Source organism: Caenorhabditis briggsae (assembly GCF_000004555.2).
Source record: "Caenorhabditis briggsae complete genome, chrIV, whole genome shotgun sequence".
In the NCBI taxonomy this organism is placed as follows: Eukaryota; Metazoa; Nematoda; class Chromadorea; order Rhabditida; family Rhabditidae; genus Caenorhabditis; species Caenorhabditis briggsae.
The window spans coordinates 16,974,278-16,995,880 of NC_013487.2; the positions used below are offsets into that span (position 1 = coordinate 16,974,278).

Below are 21,603 nucleotides of genomic sequence, written 5' to 3' on the forward strand. Positions count from 1 at the left end.
CCTCGTCGAGATCTATCATTTGATATCAAATCCGTCGAAATATCTTGTTCTGCGCGGGCCGGCCCGTTTGCAACTATGGAAAAATCAGCTTAAAACGTCTCAAAATAGTCTAGGAACCCGTAAAAATTGCGCAATTTCCAGGTCGCCTTCATCGTGAACAACAATGAAGACGTCACCCGCGCCAACGGTGGCTCCCACTGGTCTCTTCTCGTCTTCGACCGCAAAACCGACGACTTCTATCACTTCGACTCCGCCAACAACTACAACCACGCCGCCGCCGAAGCGCTCATGGAAAAGTCGAGATGGCTCGTTGGCCAAGAAGACGGCACCCGCAAATTGATCGCCGTGAAGTGTCTCCAACAGGAGAATGGCAAGGATTGCGGTGTCTACGTGGCAAACTTTCTTCATGCCTTGTGTGAGCATCAGAATGTGGAGGATATCGGAAAAATGGAGAGGATTGTGTTGCCAAGACAAGCCTGGAGGGATCTGATCTTGAGTTTCGGCACTTTCGGTGATTTCTAAATAAATGTATATTCTGTGATTTTTTGAATGTCTTATTCGCTATATTTTCACCAATTTTGAATTTCGCTTCTTTCGGTTCTGATGAATAAATAAATGTATATCCTGTGTAATTTTTCAATTTTTATTCGTTTTTGAGGTAAAAATTTCTTCATTTTTCATATCTTTTTTTCTCCACCCTACTTTTGAATGTCGTCCAAAGCGAATGTCGTCCAAAGCGGCTGAAATGGCTCAAAAATAGGCTTAAAATGATCCAAAAAAGCTGAAAATGGTCCATAAAGAGAATATCCTCAAAAATAGGCTTAAAAATATGAAAAATACGCTTGAAACGTTTAAAAACAGACTTGAAATCCTTCAAAAAGAGGATTAAGTTCTTCAAAAAAAGGCTGAAAATGGCTCAAAAAATGGCTTAAAAGGTCTAGAAGAAAGCTTGAAATCGACCAAAATAGATTTGAAATGGTCCCAGATAGGCTGAAAATGGCTAAAAAATAGGCTTAAAATGGTCCCAGACAGATTGAAAATAGCTCAAAAATAGGCTTAAAAGGTCTAAAATCAAGCTTGAAATCGACCAAAATAAACTTAGAATAAGCTAGAAATAGTTTTAAAAAAGTTTAAAATGACGAAAAACTATGCTAACAAGGTCTAAAAATAGGCTTAAAATCGTCCAAAATAGACTGAAAGTCGCCCAAACCGGCTGAAATAACTCAAAAATAGGCTTCAAATCGTTCAAAACTCTATTTTTTGAGCCATTTTTAGGCTTATGCCAATTTTAGACCAATTTAGGCGGATTTAGACACAATTTCAGGCCAATTTTAAACCTATTTTGGACTATTTTAAGCCTATTTCAGACCAATTTCAGACTATTTCAGACCGATCAAATGCTCACCCCAGTGTTCTGGATCACCCAGGACGACACAAGTCTCCTTATCAGAATCCGAGCACCGCATGGTAATCTCGCCGAGCTGGACTATGATCATGGCGGTTTCATGTTTGTCTTCACATGTCCACCGTACTTTTTGAGGTGACCTAATTAATCGATAATCGATTGTTAATTTTTTTTTCTCGCCTTTTCTAGACTCCAATTCAAACAAATGGTTGAGGAGTACGGTAGTGGGAATGGCAAAGTTGAGTGGAAGTCTGAAGAAGGAGAATTTCATATAAGAATCCCTAAGGTTCATAAAAATGAGCAATTTACGAATTTGGACATGATCACAGAGCTTCTGAATCCGACGCTAGAACCTCATGGAAGGGCAATGGTGGAGGAATTAGAAGACGTGGATTCAGAAGACGTGGATCCAGAAGACGTGGAGGAGGATCCAGAAGGCAACGAATTTCTCATAGATCAAGAGGTTCCAGAGCCAGAATGCCCTCAAACCGACGATTTTCTCAAAAATCATGGATATGGATTTGGTTGGACAAAGATCGGAGTGATCGAGAGACTTCGTGCGGAGATTGGGAAGATTGTGGACATTCAGAATCCAGAAGACGTGGAGATTGAGAAGAGAGTTGAGGAGATGAGCAAGGTGGATTTAGAGGCGTTCGATGAGGGACGCTATTTGTGAGTTCTCGAATTCCAGAGAAAAGTGGTCTGCTAATGTTTTTGACTTCTTTTTCTCTGCGTCTCGTGGGTCTGCTAGCGTTGTCGCAAACCCAAAACATTATCAGACCAGCAAGACTTGGGCCTGCTAGTGTTGTCGCATGACCAAAACATTAGCAGACCCATGAGACGCAGAGAAAAAACGCTGAAAACATTAGCAGACCACTTTTTCTCTGTGTCTCGTGGCTCTGCTAATGTTTTTGACTTGCGACAACATTAGCAGGCCCACGAGACGCAGAGAACAGTTGGTCTGCTAATGTTTTCAGCGCTTTTTTCTCTGCGTCTTGTGGATCTGCTAGTGTTGTCGCATGCCCAAAACATTAGCAGACCAACGTGGCTTGGGTCTGCTAATGTTTTCGCGCTCAAAACATTAGCAGACCCATGAGACGCAAAGAAAAGTGGTCTGCTAATGCTTTAGGCGAATTTTCTCTGCGCCTCGTGTGTCTGTTAGTGTTGTCGCATGCCCAAAACATTAGCAGACCAACACGACTTGGGTCTGCTAAATAATTAGGTCTTATTTTTCCACTTTTCCAGAGCCGATACCCTGGAACCCGAACAGGATCTTCTCTCCATCATCGCCTCTCCATTCTCCCTTCCACTAGATCTCACAGATGAGGATCGTGTGCGCCTGAAGGATCTCCGAAAAACGAAAATTCAAAAAATCTGGGCTTCCGATCTGGAAATTGCCACGTCATTGGTAGATATTCTCTATGCATACTGTTATGATCAACGTGTCAATCAATGGGAGACAAACTGTGAATCGGGATGGACCTGCTCCAAATTATCACCCAGTTTGAGCTATTTCGTCAAGTTTGGAAGTGTCAAAGCGGTAATTTACTGAGGCTTAGGATTAGAATTTTTTAATTTTTGAAAAAAAAATCAATTTTTTAAAATTTCAGTGCCTCATCTCCTCGATCCGCCGCTCCTTGACCTATCCACTCTACCGTAACTTCTCCCTATCCTCTCAAATCATTAACGACGTCTGCCACGTCATCAAATCCGATCGTACCGCCCTTCTGCACATCCTCTGTGACATCCATCGAATTTTCATCGAATCCGGAGAGTTTCGTTATATCCTCAACGATCTTTTCATCACGGACTACATTTTCTGGATTCAAAGTGTTCCTGAAGACGTGCTGAAGACGATTCTGAAGGAAATGGAAACGGAGGGAATTCAAAAAGAAGACGTCGGATGGGATTTGGAGATTCTGGAGACGGAAGCGAGAATAATAGCGGTTGCTTTGGATAGTGACGATGAACCGGATCATTAATTTTTTGTTCTTCAATTTTTTGATTTTTGAGAAATCAGATTGCTCATGTTTGTTATTGTTGACTCATTTTCATCATTTTATTCGCGTTCCTTTTTTCTGAAAAACTGTATTTTCCGTCTGAAATTTCAGAATTTTCTTGTTGTTGACCGATTTCATTTTGACAAGTTTTTCAAAAAAATCGATATTTTGAAAATATTGAATTTTGTCAATTTTCCGGGTTCTCAACTCCCAATTTTCATTTATTTCTGTCTCAAAAATCGCGCTAAAAACTCACTCTATTAACAATTTCTCAGTAGAGCGTACTTTCTAAAAAAGCTCAGAATGACGATTTCTCAATAGAAGCACGTTTTCAAAAGTACTGAAAATTATTCCAGAGCTATGTCCAAACACCTCTACAAACAGTACGTTCGGATAGCGGCGAAATGGCCACGAGACGCGAATAAGGCACCGGAGAGGTTAGTTTTGTCAATAGAGCGCGGTTACAGGGAGCGGAGAATTTGAATTTTCTGCTGAAGAAAAAATTGCAATGTTTCGAATTTAAAAAATTGACTTTTTCAAAATGATTTTTTGGAAATTTTCAGAAATTTTGACTTTTTCGAAAATTAAAATTCTGCTTAATGTGCAATAGAGCGCGCTATGCTAAAATTTCAAATTCCCGCCAAATCAGCACCAATTCTCAATAGAGCGACTATTTCAGAGACTTTGCCAACTTCCTCACCAAAGAAATCGAGCGTCAATTCCAACCCGGCCAGCCATTCTCCACCGCAGTTTGCGAAAAACGACTGGCAGCGCTGGACCAACTACTAAACAACGAAGTCATGAACAAACATCCGAATTCGTATACATCTGGAGTTTTTGGAATGCGTTTGGCCGATCTTCAAGCGGCGTCGTCGGAGGAGAATCGAAAACAAATGGGACTGAAACCAAAGGAATCGATTTTTAAGAAAATTTATCGAGCTGTCGTGCCGGAGAAGAAGACTTAATTCTTTATTGATTTTTGTTTTGTATAGATTTATTTCTCTAGAAAAGTGAATATTTTTGAAAGTTTAAAATATCGATTTTTGTCTGAAAATGGGCGGAGCCTATTCCTCTAGAACTGTGATTTTTAAAATTTCAGAAAATCAACAAAACGTCGCTCAATTGTCATTCCCCAGAATTTTCACAACGAATTGAAAATTAACGAATTTTAAATGTTCAAAATTTGCAAATTCTGAAAACTCGCTCCATTGAGAAGTTGTCACTTTTTTAAAAATTTGAAAATAGGCGAACTTGCTCTATTGAGAATCGCGGTTTTCTGAAATTTGAAAATCTGAAAACTCGCTCCATTGAGAAGTCACATATTTTCGAGAATCTGCAAACTCGCTCCATCGGCAATTCATCTTTCTTTTTCATTTCCGAATATATGCAAGCTCGCTCCATTGACAATTATTTGAATTTTCGAAATTTTAAAAATCTGCTATTTCGCTCCAATGTGAATACATCTATTTTTGGAAATCTGCAAATTCGCTCTATTGAGAATTCATTAATTTTCGAAACATTATTCTTCCGGATGACGTCACTGCGAAAAGAAATTTTCGCGCGTCGCAGTAATCAAAACCTTTTTCTCTGCGTCTCTCACTAGGTTCGTACACCCTCGCTTCATTTATTTCCTTTTTTTCCTTTTTTTCCTTTTTTTTCGAAAAATTAGAATCTGCAAGCTCGCTCTGTTGAGAATTCATCTTTATTTTCGCAGTATTCAAAAAATCGATATTTTCAGTAGTTCACAAAATCCCACAGCATCCTGTATTCTTCTTTTTCTTCATATCAGTTGATGGTTGCATTGGCTTCTTTGTAGGAATTAGAAAAGAATTTTGATCTAAAATAACTTTTTTTCAAATTTCAAATTTCGCGCCAAAAAAGCAACCCTCTACCAGAAATTGGTCCAGAATGAGTCTCGACCGATTGATTATGGAAATTCTCAACAAAAACGTGCTCCTCTTTTTTCTCCAAATTTACTATTGTAGACTTTGGCACACTTTTTTGGGATTACTGTAGTCACTGAAGGCTCCTCTGTTGATCTAATTTTACTCTTTTTTCTCTTCTTCTCCTCCTGTTTTCGATTCATTTCTTCAATTATTGGGTCAATCACTTCCTAGAAAAACAAAAAAAAAATGCAAATGCGCTCCATTGGACACCCTACCTTATAATTCACATCATCTGCCTCCTCCTCCTCCTTCGCCGTTTTTTCAGCCTCCTCGGCAGTTTTCATTCGGGATTTTTCCAATTTTTCCAACTCGTCTACCATATGAAATTTGGCATCTTCCAATTTTTTCAATTTCCTCTGTTTTTTCTTTTCCCTCTCCTCATCGGTTTCCCAATCTTCATCTAGCAGACCATCCACTTTATCGTGGCCACGTTCTGGGATAATTGGGTTTTGTTGTTGAGGTAGAGATTGCGTTTTTTGGACTTCCATTCTAGAAAAAAAGTTCGGTGGAGCGCATTTTCACTCGGAAAGTTCGATAGAGCGTATTTGCTGCATTTTCTCTATAGAGCGCATTTCCATTCAAAAAGTTCGGTAGAGCATGTTTGCTGTATTTTCTCTACAGAACGCATTTTCGTTTAAAAAGTTCGACAGAGCGTGTTCGCTGTATTTTATTAAAACTAGCTCATAAGAGCACGTTTACATTTGAAGTTCGGTAGAGCATGTTTGCTGTATTTTCTCTATAGAGCGCGTTTTCGTTTAGAAAGTTCGACAGAGGGTGTTCGCTGTATTTTTTCTATAGAGCGAATTTTCGCTTAGAACGTTCGGCAGAGCGTATTTGTGGTATTTTCTCAAAACTAATCAGAATAGCTCGGTAGAGCGCATTTTGATTGGAGAGTTCGGAAGACCGTATTTGCTGCACTGCCGCTATAGAGCGCCTTTCCCTTAGAAAGTTCGGTAGAGCGTATTTGCTGTATTTTATTAAAATTAGCTCAGGAAAGCGCGTTTACATTTGAATTTCGGTGGAGCGTATTTGCAATGTTCAGTAGAGCATACTGGCTGTTTTACTAGACTTTCAATAGAGCGCATTTCTTTTCTACCATTATTTGAACTTCCATTTCGAGATGATCGATAGAGCGTGTTTGCTGTATTTTCATCAGTATTGGTTCTATAGAGCACTATGAACAGTTCGGCAGAGCGGGTTCTCAACTTGCCAGTAGAGCATGTTTGAATTTCCACTAGATTCTCAATAGAGCGCACTTTCTCACCTAGAAAATTTGACGCCAAAATTGACAAGAAAATGACCGAGTCCAACTAGAATAATTCCAATTTTTTCACGATTTTTTTTCCAGAATTTCGTATCCTCGTGACATTCTGAAAACCCCAAAACCTTGTTTTTTCCCCCAACTTTTCCCCATAAATAGCCACGAAACCGTCAAAAAATCAATCTTTCTCTAAATTCTCCTCTCTGTGACACCAATCTTCGAAATGGTCCATCAAGCGTAACGATTCAACAGTAAGCTTACTAGAAAATTCTCGAAATCCCCAAAATTCAGAATTATTTTCAGTCCGTGAAAATCCAGCGAATCTCGGATTCATCGACTTTTTCAAGAATGGTCCCTAGCAGTTGTTGGAAATTATGAAATTAGTATTGTCAACCATCAAATATCTTATATCGTCATTGAACTTAATATGACATTATGTGTAAAAATCGATTTAAATAAATTGGTTTTTGTCTTTTTTCTTTTGAAAAGCAATTTCAGAAAAAATCCGAAAAATCTGAAAAATCAAAAGTAGATCAAAAAATCACAAATTCAAAATTATGTGTTTGTCTCAATATTTTCGGAAAAACGTAGATATTTGAATTTCAGAAAAAAAAAGAGAAACTTTGAATTTCTGAATATCCGAAAACTGATTTTTATCAAAGACAGTTTTGTGAACCGTCTTCTAGATTCTACACTTTGAGCTCATTTATCTCAGTTCCTGTAAAAAATAGCAACAAGTTGTCAACTAACAAACTGTTGCTGATATTATGATGAACATTTTATCAATTGACAACCTTTTGATATCTTTGACAGGAGCCGAGAAAAATTAGCTTAAACTGAACGTTCTATCAAAGCATTAGCGGTATATGATACCTCTGCTCTGCACTTTGAGTTGATTTATCTCGACTCCTGTAAAAGATATCAAAAAGTGGTCAACTGATAAAATGCTGCTGATATTATGGTGAACACTTTATCAGTTGACGGTCTTTTGATATCTTTCACAGGAACCAAGACATATAGGCACAAAGTTGAAAGCTATTAAATTTTCTTTGTATGTGCCTCGTGTATCTAGGGAACTAATTGAGGCATTAGAACGTTCTCTTAAACATTTTTCATTAAATTTCAGATATTTCACCAGTTGACTACTTTTAGGTTGTTTTTTTCAAAAACTGATAGTGAGACAAATCTGATTGACATTTCCCCTCTTTGATACCGTAACCTATAAATCTTTAATAGACGGGCCCCCACACTTTCAACTTTGAACTCATTTATCTCAGTTCCCATCAGATATATAAAAATTGTGTCAACTGATAAAATCTTGCTGATATTATGAACAATTTATCAGTTGACAAATTTTTTATATCTTTAGCCGGAACGAGATAAAACGGCTCAAAGTTACAGGTGTTTGACAAGTTTTACTAGTTATCAACTATCTTTTATCACTTCTGTGAACCTCTCTAATTAGGGTCAAGTATCTTTTTCTTTATCTGTTCTTTATCAACATAAGACAAAAAACGGATACCTTTTTTTGTTCGACAAGATTGCGCCAAATGATAACCACCAGTAAATTAGGTCAATCTTCAGGCGCCAGGCATTCAAGGACATTCTCTCGCGGAACACACACACACACACACACACACCTTTTTCGTCCCTTTTTTCTTTTTTGATTGGGTTAAAATTTTTGTGTTTTTTATCTTTAGATCCTCAAGTTCCTCTCAAAATTCTGAAAATTTTCAGAGCTCAAAAATCTCCAAAATGAGAGAAATATCTCTCATTTTCATCCTATTCTCCACAATTCTGGCAAGCGAATTTCATGTTCATTCGGTGAGTTTTCAGATTCTTTTTTGATCCATGGACCTCTAAAAATGTATTTTCAGCTAAAACACGTCCAAAAACGACATGACATCCCGCTGGAGTTCATAATGAACTCTCACGAGCACTCGGATATTCGAAGATCTGTGCATTTGGAGAAGGATGATAAGAATTTGGAGAGACTCTCTTCGGATAAGGTTAACAATGAAATTTTTTGTGAAATTTCGAATTTTTTGAGAATTGGATAGATTTGAAAAAGATGGAATTTGCAAAATAATGTGAATTTTCCAAATTCTGAATACTTTATTTTCTCCTTAGCCTAACCACCAACTTTGAGCTCAATTATCTCGGTTACTGTCTGAGATATGAAAAAATTGCTAACTGATAAAATATGGATCATGTTATGATAAACATTTTATTAGTTAACAGATTTTTGATATCTCTTAAAATAGCCGAGATGATTGAGCTCAAAGTGAACGTTCTATGGAAGCAATAGCGGTTTACCACCTTTCGATACCTCTCTTTGAGCTCAATTATCTCGGTTACTGTAAAAGATATCAAATATTTGTGAATTTATGAAATATTGTTGATATTATGATAAACATTTTATCAGTTGACCACTTTTTGATATTTTTCTAAATAACCAAAATAATTGAGCTCAATACTTGAATTATATAAATTTTCTAATTTCAGTTCGTGGTCCGTCGTGACGAAACGCCATCAAAATCGTCGGATTCGTCCTCAGAAGTTGTTGGAGACGCCACGTCAATTCCAGACAAGTTCGATCAGCCGTCCTATGATTTCATGTTGCCAGAGGGGAATAATGAGGTGAGCTCTTGACTGTGTTGAACTACAAAAACTACCGTAACCCAGCCAGTTTTGCTTCAAACTTAACGAAAGTTTAACATATCGATTTCTCATCATACGCGCTTCAAAATGAGTATAATCATGATTAAGATCCGCCCACTTTGAAAAATTCGGACCCCTATGCGCCTTTAAAGTGAAATATCAGAAGAGGCGGAGCCTAGGCATGTTTATCCTCCTTTTGAAGCTCTTAACGCGAGAAACTCAATTCTCAACTTTTCAGAACTCCACAATCCTCGCAGTCGTCGATTTCATCACCCGAAAGCACAATGTAAAGCCAACCTTCATTGTGAATTTTGACGAAAATGAATGGTTCGATATTGGAAACATTGAAAAGACTCGCGCCGACAATGCAGATGTTTACAAGGCTACAGTAATCCTCCGACCAAATGCCAACGTGGAAATTTCGAAAACCGAAGGAGGTCTCTATAAATTTGTAGTCGAAGCGCAGCAAGGAGATGTTGTCCTGGCAACGACCAATATTTCTGTGGATGTGATAAGTTTGGCACCGACGACGAAAAGAGTCAGGGTTACGGTACCAAGTGAGCCGAAGATGGCAACTGAAGCTGTGAAGGCAGAAGCGACGACGACGGTGAATTCGGGAGATTCTACAGAGAGTTCGGAATCTGATGTTCTGACACTAGGAGGACCGTCTTCAGAATCCCCAGATACTTCTGAAGAAGCCCCTGAAACTTCTGAATCATCCATTTCTCCAGAATCTTCTACAGAATCTTCAGCTTCTTCTGGAGCTCCAGAATCTCAAGAATCGCTCACGACTTCTGCCACATCTCCAGATGACGTTCTCACCATCGGAGGATCTGACGACGATCTTACAACGCCAGTTTCTACGCCCACCGCAGAAGAAGAGAAGGAAGAAGTGGAAGTTTTGGATTCAGAAAGCCAGGATGCTTCTGGAGAAGGATCAGCCGAGGAATCATCAGGAGAACTACCAGAATCACAAGAGGATCCCATCACCGGTCCTATCACCATCCTTCCACTCAGAACTTCCCCAGATGGAGAAATCCAACCAATTGAGAACGTCCATCTGAATCTCCGTGGCGCTCCAGAAGACACTATTCAGATTCCACGTGGCGCGAGACCTGGCGACGTCATCAGAGGAGTCAATGTAGACTTCCAAGGAGTCGAGGGACAGGAAATTCAACTTTCTATCGAGCCAGAAGGCATTTTAGAAATCCGACCAGCTTCGATTTTATCTGGAGAAGAGACTGCTCTCTTCCTTCAGAATATTCCTGAAATAGGAGACGTCAGAATTCAGAAGCTTGAAGTTGTCGCTCGTTTTGCTAACTCATCGATTCGGTCACCGTTCCAATTGAATTTCGAGACGACTTCTGAATCTTCGGAGGGCTCTGATATGCTATCGTTGAGAGAAGTCGAATTTGGAGTTATGGAATCCGCGGAGTCGGGACGGACCATTGGACAAGTGGATGGCGATTTGAAGATTATTGGAGGAAATGGGAATAGAAGGTTGGTGGACTAGAAAACATGAAATATGGGTTTGTAGGCCACAGTGGATAGTGCAGAAATTCAGGGACTACCGTATCCCACTTCTCTAGAAGGAGGCCACCCTAACCAGCGACTTTCAGACTATATATCTCGGTTCCAGTGAAAGACATCAAAGAGTGGTCAACTGATAAAATGTTGCTGATATTTTGATAACCATTTTATCAGTACTCACATTCTTGATACCATTCACAGAAAGCGAGATATAGGGGCTCAAAGTTGATAAACGAAAAAAAAAGAATTTTGAGTTTCCATGTAGAATTTAAAACTCTCAACTTTGAGGCTATATATCTCGGTTCCTGTGAAAGACATCAAAATGTGGTCAACTGATAAAATGTTGCTGATATTTTGATAAATGTTTTATTAGTTGACAATCTTTTGATATTTTCTACAGGAATCGAGATATATGGGCTCAAAGTTGATGAACAAAAAAAAAAGAACTTTGAGTTTCCATGTAGAATTTAGGGCTCTCAACTTTGATCTTGCATATCTCTTTTCCTGGGAAAGATATCAAAAAGTGATCAACTGATAATACTTTGCTGATAAGGTAATACCAATTTTATCAATAGAATTCTTTCTGATGTCTCTCATAGAAACCGAGATAATTGAGCTCAAAGTTGATAGACTAGAAAAAATTAATTTTGAGTTTCTAGGTCACTTTTGATTATATTGATTTGAAGCTGAAGGAAATTCCAGACAATTTTAATTTTTATATTTTATTCCATTTCTAATTTTTCAGATTCTCCTTGGTTGGAAATGATTTAATCCTATCTTGCGGTCAATTCGACACTGAAAAATGTCTCCAAGACGATGCGCAAAAAACATTTTCACTGATTTTGATGCCGAAAAATGGAGAATTAGCACCAGTTCAAGTGACGATTCTAGTCCAACAACAAGCCAGTCTTCGGACTTCTGATAAGGTCATCAGAATCTCTGATAATCGAATTATCAGTCCGTTTGCTGTGATAACGGAGAGAACGAGGAAGAATATCAAGTTGGACGGAGATGCCACAAAGTTTTTGGGATTTTTGAAGGCTCAGGAGGGCTTGTATCAGGTGAGAGAGATTGAGCTGAAGATCTTGAGCTTGATATTGAGCTTGCTTTTGAGCTTGAGCTCAGACCTCGAGCTTGTGGCTTGTTGCCGACAACTGGGTCCCAGACGCCTCACACCGTATAGTGTCTGCATCTCTTTAAAGGCGCATGTCTCAAGAACAAAAAGCGCTATCAAAATTTTGTAAACTACAAAAATATGCAACATAAAATTTTGCATATTTTTGTAGTTGACAACTTTTTTGAAACTACAGTACTTTTCGAGATATCCGTTTTTTAAATTTGGGGGCGGAGTAGAGGCGCTACTGAAATATCCTGTTGTCGACAAACTGCTATATCTCGAGAACCAAATGCGCTATCAAAAATTTGTTAACTATGAAATTACTCAGCATAGCATTTTACATATTTCGTTAGTTGACAATTTTTTGATATCGTTTTTGTCTCTTGCGATATACTTGTTGGAAAGTATTACACCCTGCCTCAGGGCATTAGAAGCCTCTTGCCTCTAGCCTCTAGCCTCTAGCTTTTTTCCAGCTACCGTATTTTTTGAAGTATACATCTTTAAAAATCCCCAGACGCCTAGCCACCCCGCAGTCTTCACCTCTTTAAAGGCGCATATGTCAAGTAACAAGAAAGCTTTCAGAAAGTTGTTAACTATTAAATTGCTAAGCATAAAATTTTACACATTTTTGCTCTACACAACTTTTTTCTAGCTACCGTAGTATTCGAGGTATGCGCCTTTAAATTTTGGAGTCGGAGAAGAGGCGTCACTGAAATGCCCTGGTTTCGACGATTGCTCCTATCTCAAGAACAAAAAAAGCTATCAAAAAACTGTCAGCTATTAAATTGCTCAGCATAAAATTTCCACATATTTTTGTACTTTAAAACTTTTTTCCAGCTACCGTATTTTTTGAAGTATACATCTTTAAAAATCCCCAGACGCTTAGCCACCCCGCAGTCTGGACCTCTTTAAAGGCGCATATCTCAAGAACCAAGAAAGCTATCAAAAATTGCTTACATTAAATTGCTCAGCATAAAATTTTACTTGTTTTTGTAGTTTACAATTTTTTCAGCTACCGTAGTTTCTGAGATATGCGCCTTAATGCCAAAAATCAATCTTCCAGCTCATCGTGGTCAACTCAGCTGCTTCCGGCCGCTACACCATTCAAATCTCCCTTGAAGATTCAGGAGACGTTGGCTCCTCTCCAGAATCTCCAAATCAAAAGATCGACGTTTTTGTGGAGAATTCTCAGTCTCATGCTCACTTCAGAAAACCCAAATATTCTTTAGAAATTGATGCCAATACTATTGAAAATGGTGTCAAGCTGACGCATGTGGAGTTGGAAGGCGTGCCAATTGATGAGGCGAAAATCATGATTCTGGATGGAAACCCAGGATGGGTTACTGTAGAAGAGTACGGTGGAAAAGTAAATGTCGGGAAGTATGATGGGTGAGTGCTTATTAGATGGTCCAGCCGCAGATGATGAAAAACGTGGCAGCCGTTTTTCAGCCGCCGCTCAGCCGGCTGGCTAAGGATCGAAATTTAGTGAACTATGAGATTGAAGATGAATTTTTTTACGAAAAATACAAAAAATATATTTATTCAGCACAAAAGAATCAAGTAGAAAAATCGATGGTTTTCCATTCAAATCGAAGCAATTGAGTAGATCAAAATCCATTTGTTACATCCGCATTTTATTTGTTTTCGACTCTTTGGTATTAGCCTGAAATTTAAAATTTATGATGTAGTGAAAGTACGCTCCATTGAAAAAGCTTACAGTTTTTCAAAACAAATTTTTTTGAAATTTAGGAAAGAGTAGGAAGAGACATTTGATCTGTTATAGTCTATAGATCAAACAAATTGAGAAGTTTTTGGAATTCTCGGAGAGTCATGTTGATTTTTCTGCTCTTTTTTTCAGAAAATATGGTTAATAGGGTTGGGGTGTCACGTGGGGATTGCTGAGGGAAGTTTCTAAAAACGAAAAAAAAACCACAGTAATAGAAATCCACGTGGCAAAAATTAGATAACATATTTCAAGTCTTGAAGCTAGAAATTTAAAAAAAGGAAACTTTTCCGAACGCTCATATCTCAACAACGGTGATAGCTATCAGAAAATTGCTAACTACTAAATTGCTCAATTTAAAATTTTACACATTTTTGTATTTTACAACTTTTTTCAGCTACTGTAGTTTTTTAGCTATGCGCCTTTAAAGTTTGCTGGAGGAGTAGATGCACGACTGAAACGGCCTGTTTGTGGCGGTCGCTCATATTTCAAGAACCACAAAAGCTATCAAAAAATTGTTAACTATTAAATTGCTCATTAGAAGATTTTACATATTTTCATACTTTACAACTTTTTCCCAGCTACCGTAGTTCTCAAGATATGCCTCTTCAAAGTAGGCGGGGGGACATAGATAACAAGATGGGCAAGTGGCCTTGTTGTCGGCGATTGCTCATATCTCAAGAACCAAGGAAGCTATCAAAAAGTTGTCAACTGGTAAATTACTCAGCATAAAATTTCACATAGTTTTGTACTTTACAACTTTTTTCCAGCTACCGTATTTTTTGAGATATGCACCTTTAAAGATGCCCGGACGCTTTGCCACCTTACAGTGTCTGCGTCTCTTTTAAAGGCGCATGTCTCAAAAAGCAAAAAAGCGATCAGAAAAATGTTAACTAGTTAATTGCTCAGCATAAAATTTCACACAATATTGTATTTTTTTTTCAGCTAGCGCAGTTTTTGAGATATGCGCTTTAAATTTTGTGGAAGATAGTGAAACTAAATTGTATTTTTGTCTGCATCTATTCAAGTCTAACAAAAGGTGATTAACTTAGAAAATAGTACACCTATTTAATTGAAAAATACAAAAATTTAGATTCAAACTATTTTATTATTCAATAAAAATTAGAAAGGGTTGTGACGATTTTTTAAGGACACAAAAGCAGAACTCCAATGTTTAGAAGAAGATTAGTTGCGATTGTCTGAAATCAGAAAAAATTTTAATGAAAATCTTTTTTTTTCTCAAAATCAAACTCACTTGTAATTTGAAAGCATACTTAACAAGGAAAAAACATAGTTAGGAGAATCCAGTGGAGAATCGAGATGAATGAACATTTAGATGAACATTTATTAGAACTGATTTCTATTTTGATTGGCTTGAATTGATAAATTGGGTTTTTTGTTAATTGAATAACCGGGCGATTGGGGATTCACGAGAAAAATATTTTTTAACAAGGCTGAAAAAAAGGATTTTTTGAGTAAAATCACGCGGCAAAAGCTAGCTATACTTTTCAAGCTAAAAACATAGTTTTCGAGAGAAATTGGATGCTTTCTTTTTCAAACGCTCATATCTCAAGAACAAAAAAAGCTATCAAAAAACTGTCAGCTATTAAATTGCTCAGCATAAAATTTTACATATTTTTGTAGTTTACATCTTTTTCTATCTACCGTAGTTTTTGAGATATGCGCCTTTGAAAACGCAGCTGCCCTAGTGCCTGCGTCTCTTTTAAGGCGCTTATCTCAAAAGCCAAGAAAGCTATTAAAAAGTTGTTAACGGATGAATTGCTCAGCATAAAATTTTACACTTAAAAAACAAAAAAAAATTGATGAACTAATTCATTGTTTCATTGAAAAATAGTTCAATAACTATAAAAAAATTCTTCTTGTCAGCCGAAAAATCATGTTTACCATCCTTTGTGCTTTTTTTGATACAAACATATATATATATATATATTGTCTGAAAATACTATTTTTGAATTACTGTAGATTCTTCTACAGGGCTTACATTGATGATGCAATTTCTACTCCAATCGATCTTTCTCTCTATATCATTGCCCGGAAAATTTGATGATCATTTTGGAGAGAAGTGAGGAGAGAGACGAGAGGTTTTTTGAGAACTGATTTTGATTTTATCGATTGGCTTCGCATTGAGTGGAGATCGAAACGTGGAAATTGAAAAATTGGGGTAGTGGAATATGGAAAAAATAGGAGGGCACAGAAAAATTTGAAAAAAAAACGAAAATAAAGAAAATAAATCAACTAGCTGACAAACTAATATAAAATAGGCAAAAATCGTAAATCTCAAAAACTATAAACTATACATTAATTTTTTAAATTGGCACAATAAAGATTAGGAAGTTTCACCCATTTTTCTAATTAACTTGATAGCTTTCTTGGTTCTTGAGATATGTGCCTTTAAAGAGACACAGACATTTTAGAGTGGCTGCGCCTCTTTAAAGGCGCATATGTCAAAAACTACGGTAGCTGGATAAAAGCTGTAAACTACAAAAACATGTAAAATTGTATGCTGATCAATTGTGTTGTTAAAACTTTTCTGATATCTCTCTTGGTTCTTGAGATATGCGCCTTTAAAGAGACGCAGACAGTATAAGGTGGCAAGGCGCCTCAACTCCGCCCACAAACTTTAAAGGCGCATATCTTGGCAACTACAGTAGCTGAATAAAAGTTGTAAATTACAAAAACACGTAAAATTTTATGCTGAGTAATTTAAAAGAAAACAACTTTTTGTTAGCTTATATAGTTCTTGAGATATGAGCGATCGCAGACAGCATGACTTTCCAGTGGCGCCTCTACTCCTCCTACAAACTTTAAAGGCCCATATCTCAAACACTACGATAGCTGAAGAAAAGTTGTAAAATATGAAAATATGTAAAATCTTATATTGAGCAATTTAGCAATTAACCACTTTTTGATAGTTTTTTTTTGGTTCGTGAGATATGCTTTTAAAGAGGCGCAGACACGATAGGGTGGCAAGGCATCTGAGCCACCATAAAAGCGCATATCTCAAAAACTACAAAAGCTGAAAAAAAGTTGTAAACTATGAAGTTGACCAAAATTTTATGCTGAGCAATTAAGTAGTTAGCAATTTTTTGATAGCTAACATCGTTTTCGAGATATGAGCGATTTTCCAGCATCATAATTCAAAAAATTATAGCTTTAAACTTTGAAAAAAACGGAGATGTCTACTCTTTATAAAGTTTTTGTTTAAACCCTTTCCCATTTTTTCCAGACCAATCTACACTGGAAAATCATCCATTCGAATTGGTGCAGTCGACAAAAAAACCTGGACGATTCTCACAGAAACCCTAGTTGAAATCGATGTAAAAAATGGACAAGAACCAGTGGAAAATGAGCAAGATTCGTCTGAAAATCTGGAAAAATCGAGAGTTCTAGAAGCGACATTCGATCGGGAGAAATCTGAGACTTTCGATATTCAATTAGATGATAAAAGTCTGAAATTGGACTTAAAATCGATGTATGGCATAGATGAGAAAGGAAGGAAGGTGCCATTGGATCCGGTAAGAGCGTATTTGTCGCGATTTGTCGATTTTTAAATGGTTTCAGACGACAATCCAAGTTACCCCAACTCATCTACAAATTGCTCCAGAATCTCTAAAAAGCCTTCGACTCCTCGGCCTAACTCTGAAGAATCCCAAAACTTCAGAAACCACAGCCATCCTCGTCCGCCTGATTTCCTCTCCAGAATATCTCGAAATCCAACGAAAACTCGCTGCCCGTCCCATTTATCCATCTCCATGGACCCGAGACTCTAACGAAATCCACGTGGAACTCAAGGAAGAATTGGCATTAGGTCAAGTGGTTGGAGTCTATCCAGCAGTTTCGCGCCAGAATATGTCCCAGAACTCCCGCCAAATTCAAATTTCCGGACCAATGAAAGAGGCGTTTGATTTCGATGAAATGACTGGAGAGCTAAAACTCAAGCAAAGAATCGATTTCGAAAGTTTGGATGAGAATCAGAAGATGTTCAATTTGACGTTGGTTTCTGGAGATGAGGGATACAGAAGTGAGGCGATTCTCATGGTCAAGGTGTTGGATGTGGATGATAACGCGCCAGTTGTGGATATGGGACAGATGGAGGAGGTGAGAATGCTCAATTTTAAAGCGAGTTATGGCTAAATTCGTTTCCGGGAGGATGCTTTCAGCTAGAGGTGGCGGAGCGGCGGGCGCGACAACCACCTCCGGCTGACCGCGCCTTCTGCTGTAACTCGCTTCAAAATGGTGCTAGAAAGATGAAATTTCTATCAAAATGAGCGGAATTTAAAGGCAAACAAAAATTCCCAGGACCTAGCTTCTCTGCGTCTCTAATTTTCTCCATTTTTTTCAGATTTCTCTCCCTGAAAACCTGGCTGCTGGAACGAAAATCGCCGAATTTGATGTCACGGACCCTGATGGATCCGATAGTTACAAAGTGGAGTTGGAAGGAGAAGGAAATCAGAATTTCAGAGCGGAAATTGTAAGCTTCAAAAAGTCTCTCCCGATTCTCTAAAATTCTGAAACCTTCCAGAATTCCAATGGAACCCTCTCCATATTCATCTCGGAAGCATCCCAAATCGATAGGGAGACTAAAGACGCTATGGCGATCCTAGTAAAAATCTCAGATGTTTCTGGAAATTCTGAACGAATCCTGCTCCCCATCAGAATCCTCGACGTCAACGACAATGCTCCAGAATTCGAAGAACCAATGTATGAAATCGAAGCTATGGAGGATTGGCCACGTGGCGTCGTCATTCATCGAATCCATGCGAAGGATTCAGATGACGTTGGGCCGGCATCAGAAGTTAGCTATCGAATTCTAAGAAACTCTGAAGATGTGCCAGATGTGATTTCTGTGAATTCCACAACTGGAGTAATTCAAGTATCCGGAGATTTGTGGGGGTTGGGAAGGGAGATGCCATATAAGTTTGAAGTCGTCGCAGAAGATTCTGGAGCTCCGAAAATGAATTCTAGCTCGATTTTGAGTTTGAGGATTCGAGGAAAGGGGGATGTGATCACAGAGGAGACTGTGGAGTTTTTGGAGCCAAAATTCGGTGGAGCAGTTGTCAAGGTTAAGGAGGTAAGGAGACATTTTGGGCTCAATTATCTCGGTTCGTGTGAGAGATATCAAAAAGTGATAAACTGATAAAATGTTTTTGACATCATAATAAACGTTTTGTCTGACTACTTTTTGATATCTTTAACAAAAACGAGATAAATTGGCTCAAACTTGACAGTGTTGGGCTCCTCTGTAGTATGCAAAAATCTAGTATAACTCTAAAACTGTAAATGATTTTTTAATTTTGTAAACTGCAAAAATGATCGCTATAAAAGTTAACTCATTTTTCTAATTGATAACTTTTTTGGTTCTCGAGATATGCGCCTTTAAAGAGACGCAGACACTATAAGATGGCTAGAAGTCAGGGCCTCTTTAAAGGCGCATATCTCATGAACCAGTAAAGTTATCAAGAAATTGTAAACTACAAAATTGTGTAAAATTTTATGCTGAGCAATTCAACAGTTAGCAATTTTTAATAGCTAATACTGCTGTTGAGATATGAGGGTTTAAAGCTTCTAATGAGACGCAGACACTCTACATATATGCAATGTTGGTCTTACGAACTTTAACCATATTTATCTAGGTTCCTGTAAGAGATATCAAAAAGTAATCAACTGACAAAATGTTTATCATAATATTAGTTACATTTTATCACTTGTTTACTTTTTGATATCATTTACAGCGAATAAGAAAAATTGACTGAAAGTTGACAGGTTTTTTTTCTGCAAGTGTTTTTTTGCAGAACCTTCCTCTTGACACCAAAATCTTCACAGTGAAAGCTGATCTTCGCGGAATTCCTAACAAAACTTCTGGAAAACTAGTCTATTCAATTAAAGACCTTCTGAAAACCGAGAAGGAGCCAACATTCGCAATTGATAAGGATTCTGGAGAAGTGTTTGTGACCAGGGAGATTGATTACGAGAGATTGAAGGAGTACACGGTTAGTTTTCGAAGAATCTGGAAGATTCCGGGAAAAAAGAATCCCCTCAAACTCTGAGGCTTTTTTCATTTTGTTTTCCTTTTAATTTTTTTGGTGTTTTAACATTTTTCCCCATTTCACATTCCTTTCTATTTGCACTTCTGATTATCTCTACGACGTAAACCAAATTTGTGACGATGGAATGAGGATGAAACCAGTGTTACCAGAGCAAACAAGCACGCGGAACGCAGGGAAAGTATACGGTAGGTCTGTCTGTGTGTCCAGGTGTCCGGAATTGTAGACCCTATCAGATTCCCTCCAACCGATAGTGAGGCAAAATGTCAAATTTTGAAGTTTTGAGACAGGATCAGAAAGATACCGTACCCTTCGAGCTCAAATATCTCAGTTCATATAAGGGCTATCAAAATTTTGTCAATTGATGAAATATTGGTGATAATATGATTAATATTTTATCAGTTGACAAATTTTTGATATCTTTAATAAAAACCGAGATAATTGAGCACGAAAAATTAAACTCAAAAATTAAACTTTTTCGACTGTTCGACACTTTGGAATTTTCCAGAACTTCCGCCATATGATATAAGCATTCCAACCAACCTCTTTGTTTGCTTTGTTAGTAGTTCCCCAACCGTATTGTTGTTACAAGATGCCAAGATTACTGTAGGATTACTTAGTCACACCTAAAGTGCCAAACCTCTTCCCCTCCTAATCCTATTGTATCTTTGTCTCTTTGTCCTCCTCCCCCGCCTCCACAAAAAGGTTTCTCAGAGGGTCACCATCCTTTTTTTTCCACACCATTTCATTCTGACCATCTTCCTCAAACAATCCTCTTTTTCTGAAGGAATCAAGGAAGAAAGTTGAAAAAATCGGGCATGATATAAAACCCGAAAGCAAACATTCCATCCGGGTTGTGGTTTTTATCAGTTTGGCTTGTTTTTCGTTTCGAATTGTTATCAGCTGATGGTGTCAAATAGTTTTAATTGATTAATTATTAGAGGATTCAGCATTTTTGAACCTTTCTTTTGCAGTTCATTTCTGCCATTTCTTGAATTATAGGATTTTTTTCAACTTTAAACTTTGTCTCAATTTATCTCATCCTATGTGAAAGATATCAGAAATTAGTCAACTGATAAAATGTTTATCATAATACTATAAACATTTTGTTAGTTGACTACTTTTTGGTATCTTTCACAGTAACCGAGATAAATTATTGTAAACATTCTAGCCCCCTCGCACCTAACTTCTCCCTCCCCTCCCCACTTCCCTAACTTCCGACTTTAAAACCCTATATCTCAATTCTTGTAAAAGATATCAACCTTTTGTCAACTGATAAAATGTTTATCATAATATTATAAACATTTTGTTAGTTGATTACTTTCTGGTACCTTTCACAGGAATCGAGATAAATTACTGTAAGCACTCTAATGCCCACCGCCAGTCGCTCAACTAAGAACGTCAACTTTAGGCCCCTATATCTCATTTCCTGGGAAAGATATCAAAAAGTAGTTAACTGATAAAATGTTTATCAAATTATCATTAGCATTTTGTTGATTGATTACTTTCTGGTACCTTTCACAGGAATCAAGATAAATTAGTTTTAAGCTTCGCCACCCCCTACTTCCTAAATTAAAAAAAAACCATACTTGTAAAATTTCGGGCGGGCCCGCCAAAGCCCGGTCCGGGCCTGAGAAAGTTTTCAAGGCCCGGGCCCGGCCCGGAAGGCCCGATGTTAAAAATTCTGTATTTTTGAGCCAAATTTTGAGCTCTCAATATAATTTTTTCCATTTTTTTTTCGTATTTCGGATTGTTTGTCTGTCTGATCAAAAAAGATCGAAAAAACTCGAAAAAAAATTTTTTGGTCGTAGTTAAAAATTTTTACTGGCTCTCGTAGCTTTTAAGATATGCGCCTTTAAACTTTAAGTGGTACCGTATTTAAAACCCACCCGATA

At 37.7% G+C, this 21,603-nt stretch overlaps 4 protein-coding genes across 4 annotated transcripts in view; 3 read left to right on the plus strand and 1 right to left on the minus strand.

The window, feature by feature from the left end:
* CBG22510 overlaps positions 1–3,387 on the plus strand; it is a gene marked incomplete at both ends in the record, with an annotated part of 7,659 nt that extends 4,272 nt beyond the window's left edge. The window contains 5 exons of the mRNA XM_002634866.1: positions 142–511; positions 1,411–1,540; positions 1,595–2,077; positions 2,651–2,945; positions 3,016–3,387. Of these exons, the coding sequence (XP_002634912.1) occupies positions 142–511; positions 1,411–1,540; positions 1,595–2,077; positions 2,651–2,945; positions 3,016–3,387 (1,650 nt within the window). The remainder of the gene's footprint in view (positions 1–141; positions 512–1,410; positions 1,541–1,594; positions 2,078–2,650; positions 2,946–3,015) is intronic.
* A 378-nt stretch (positions 3,388–3,765) lies between these two features.
* On the plus strand, positions 3,766–4,370 carry CBG22511 (the record flags this gene model as incomplete). Its single annotated transcript, XM_002634867.1, has 2 exons — positions 3,766–3,842; positions 4,085–4,370. The coding sequence occupies 2 exons, from the start codon at positions 3,766–3,768 to the stop codon at positions 4,368–4,370; spliced, it is 363 nt and encodes a 120-aa protein (XP_002634913.1).
* Positions 4,371–5,147: 777 nt separating this feature from the next.
* On the minus strand, positions 5,148–5,839 carry CBG26533 (the record flags this gene model as incomplete). Its single annotated transcript, XM_045236369.1, has 3 exons — positions 5,148–5,242; positions 5,383–5,518; positions 5,567–5,839. The coding sequence occupies 3 exons, from the start codon at positions 5,837–5,839 to the stop codon at positions 5,148–5,150; spliced, it is 504 nt and encodes a 167-aa protein (XP_045100528.1).
* Positions 5,840–8,367: 2,528 nt separating this feature from the next.
* Cbr-cdh-10 lies at positions 8,368–19,711 on the plus strand (the record flags this gene model as incomplete). The annotated part of the gene is made up of 11 exons (XM_045236370.1): positions 8,368–8,436; positions 8,490–8,621; positions 9,118–9,252; positions 9,512–10,773; positions 11,549–12,011; positions 12,984–13,309; positions 16,891–17,179; positions 17,226–17,783; positions 18,007–18,135; positions 18,187–18,735; positions 19,457–19,711. 11 exons carry the CDS (start codon positions 8,368–8,370, stop codon positions 19,709–19,711), a joined length of 4,167 nt encoding a protein of 1,388 aa, XP_045097585.1.
* Positions 19,712–21,603: the final 1,892 nt, after the last annotated feature.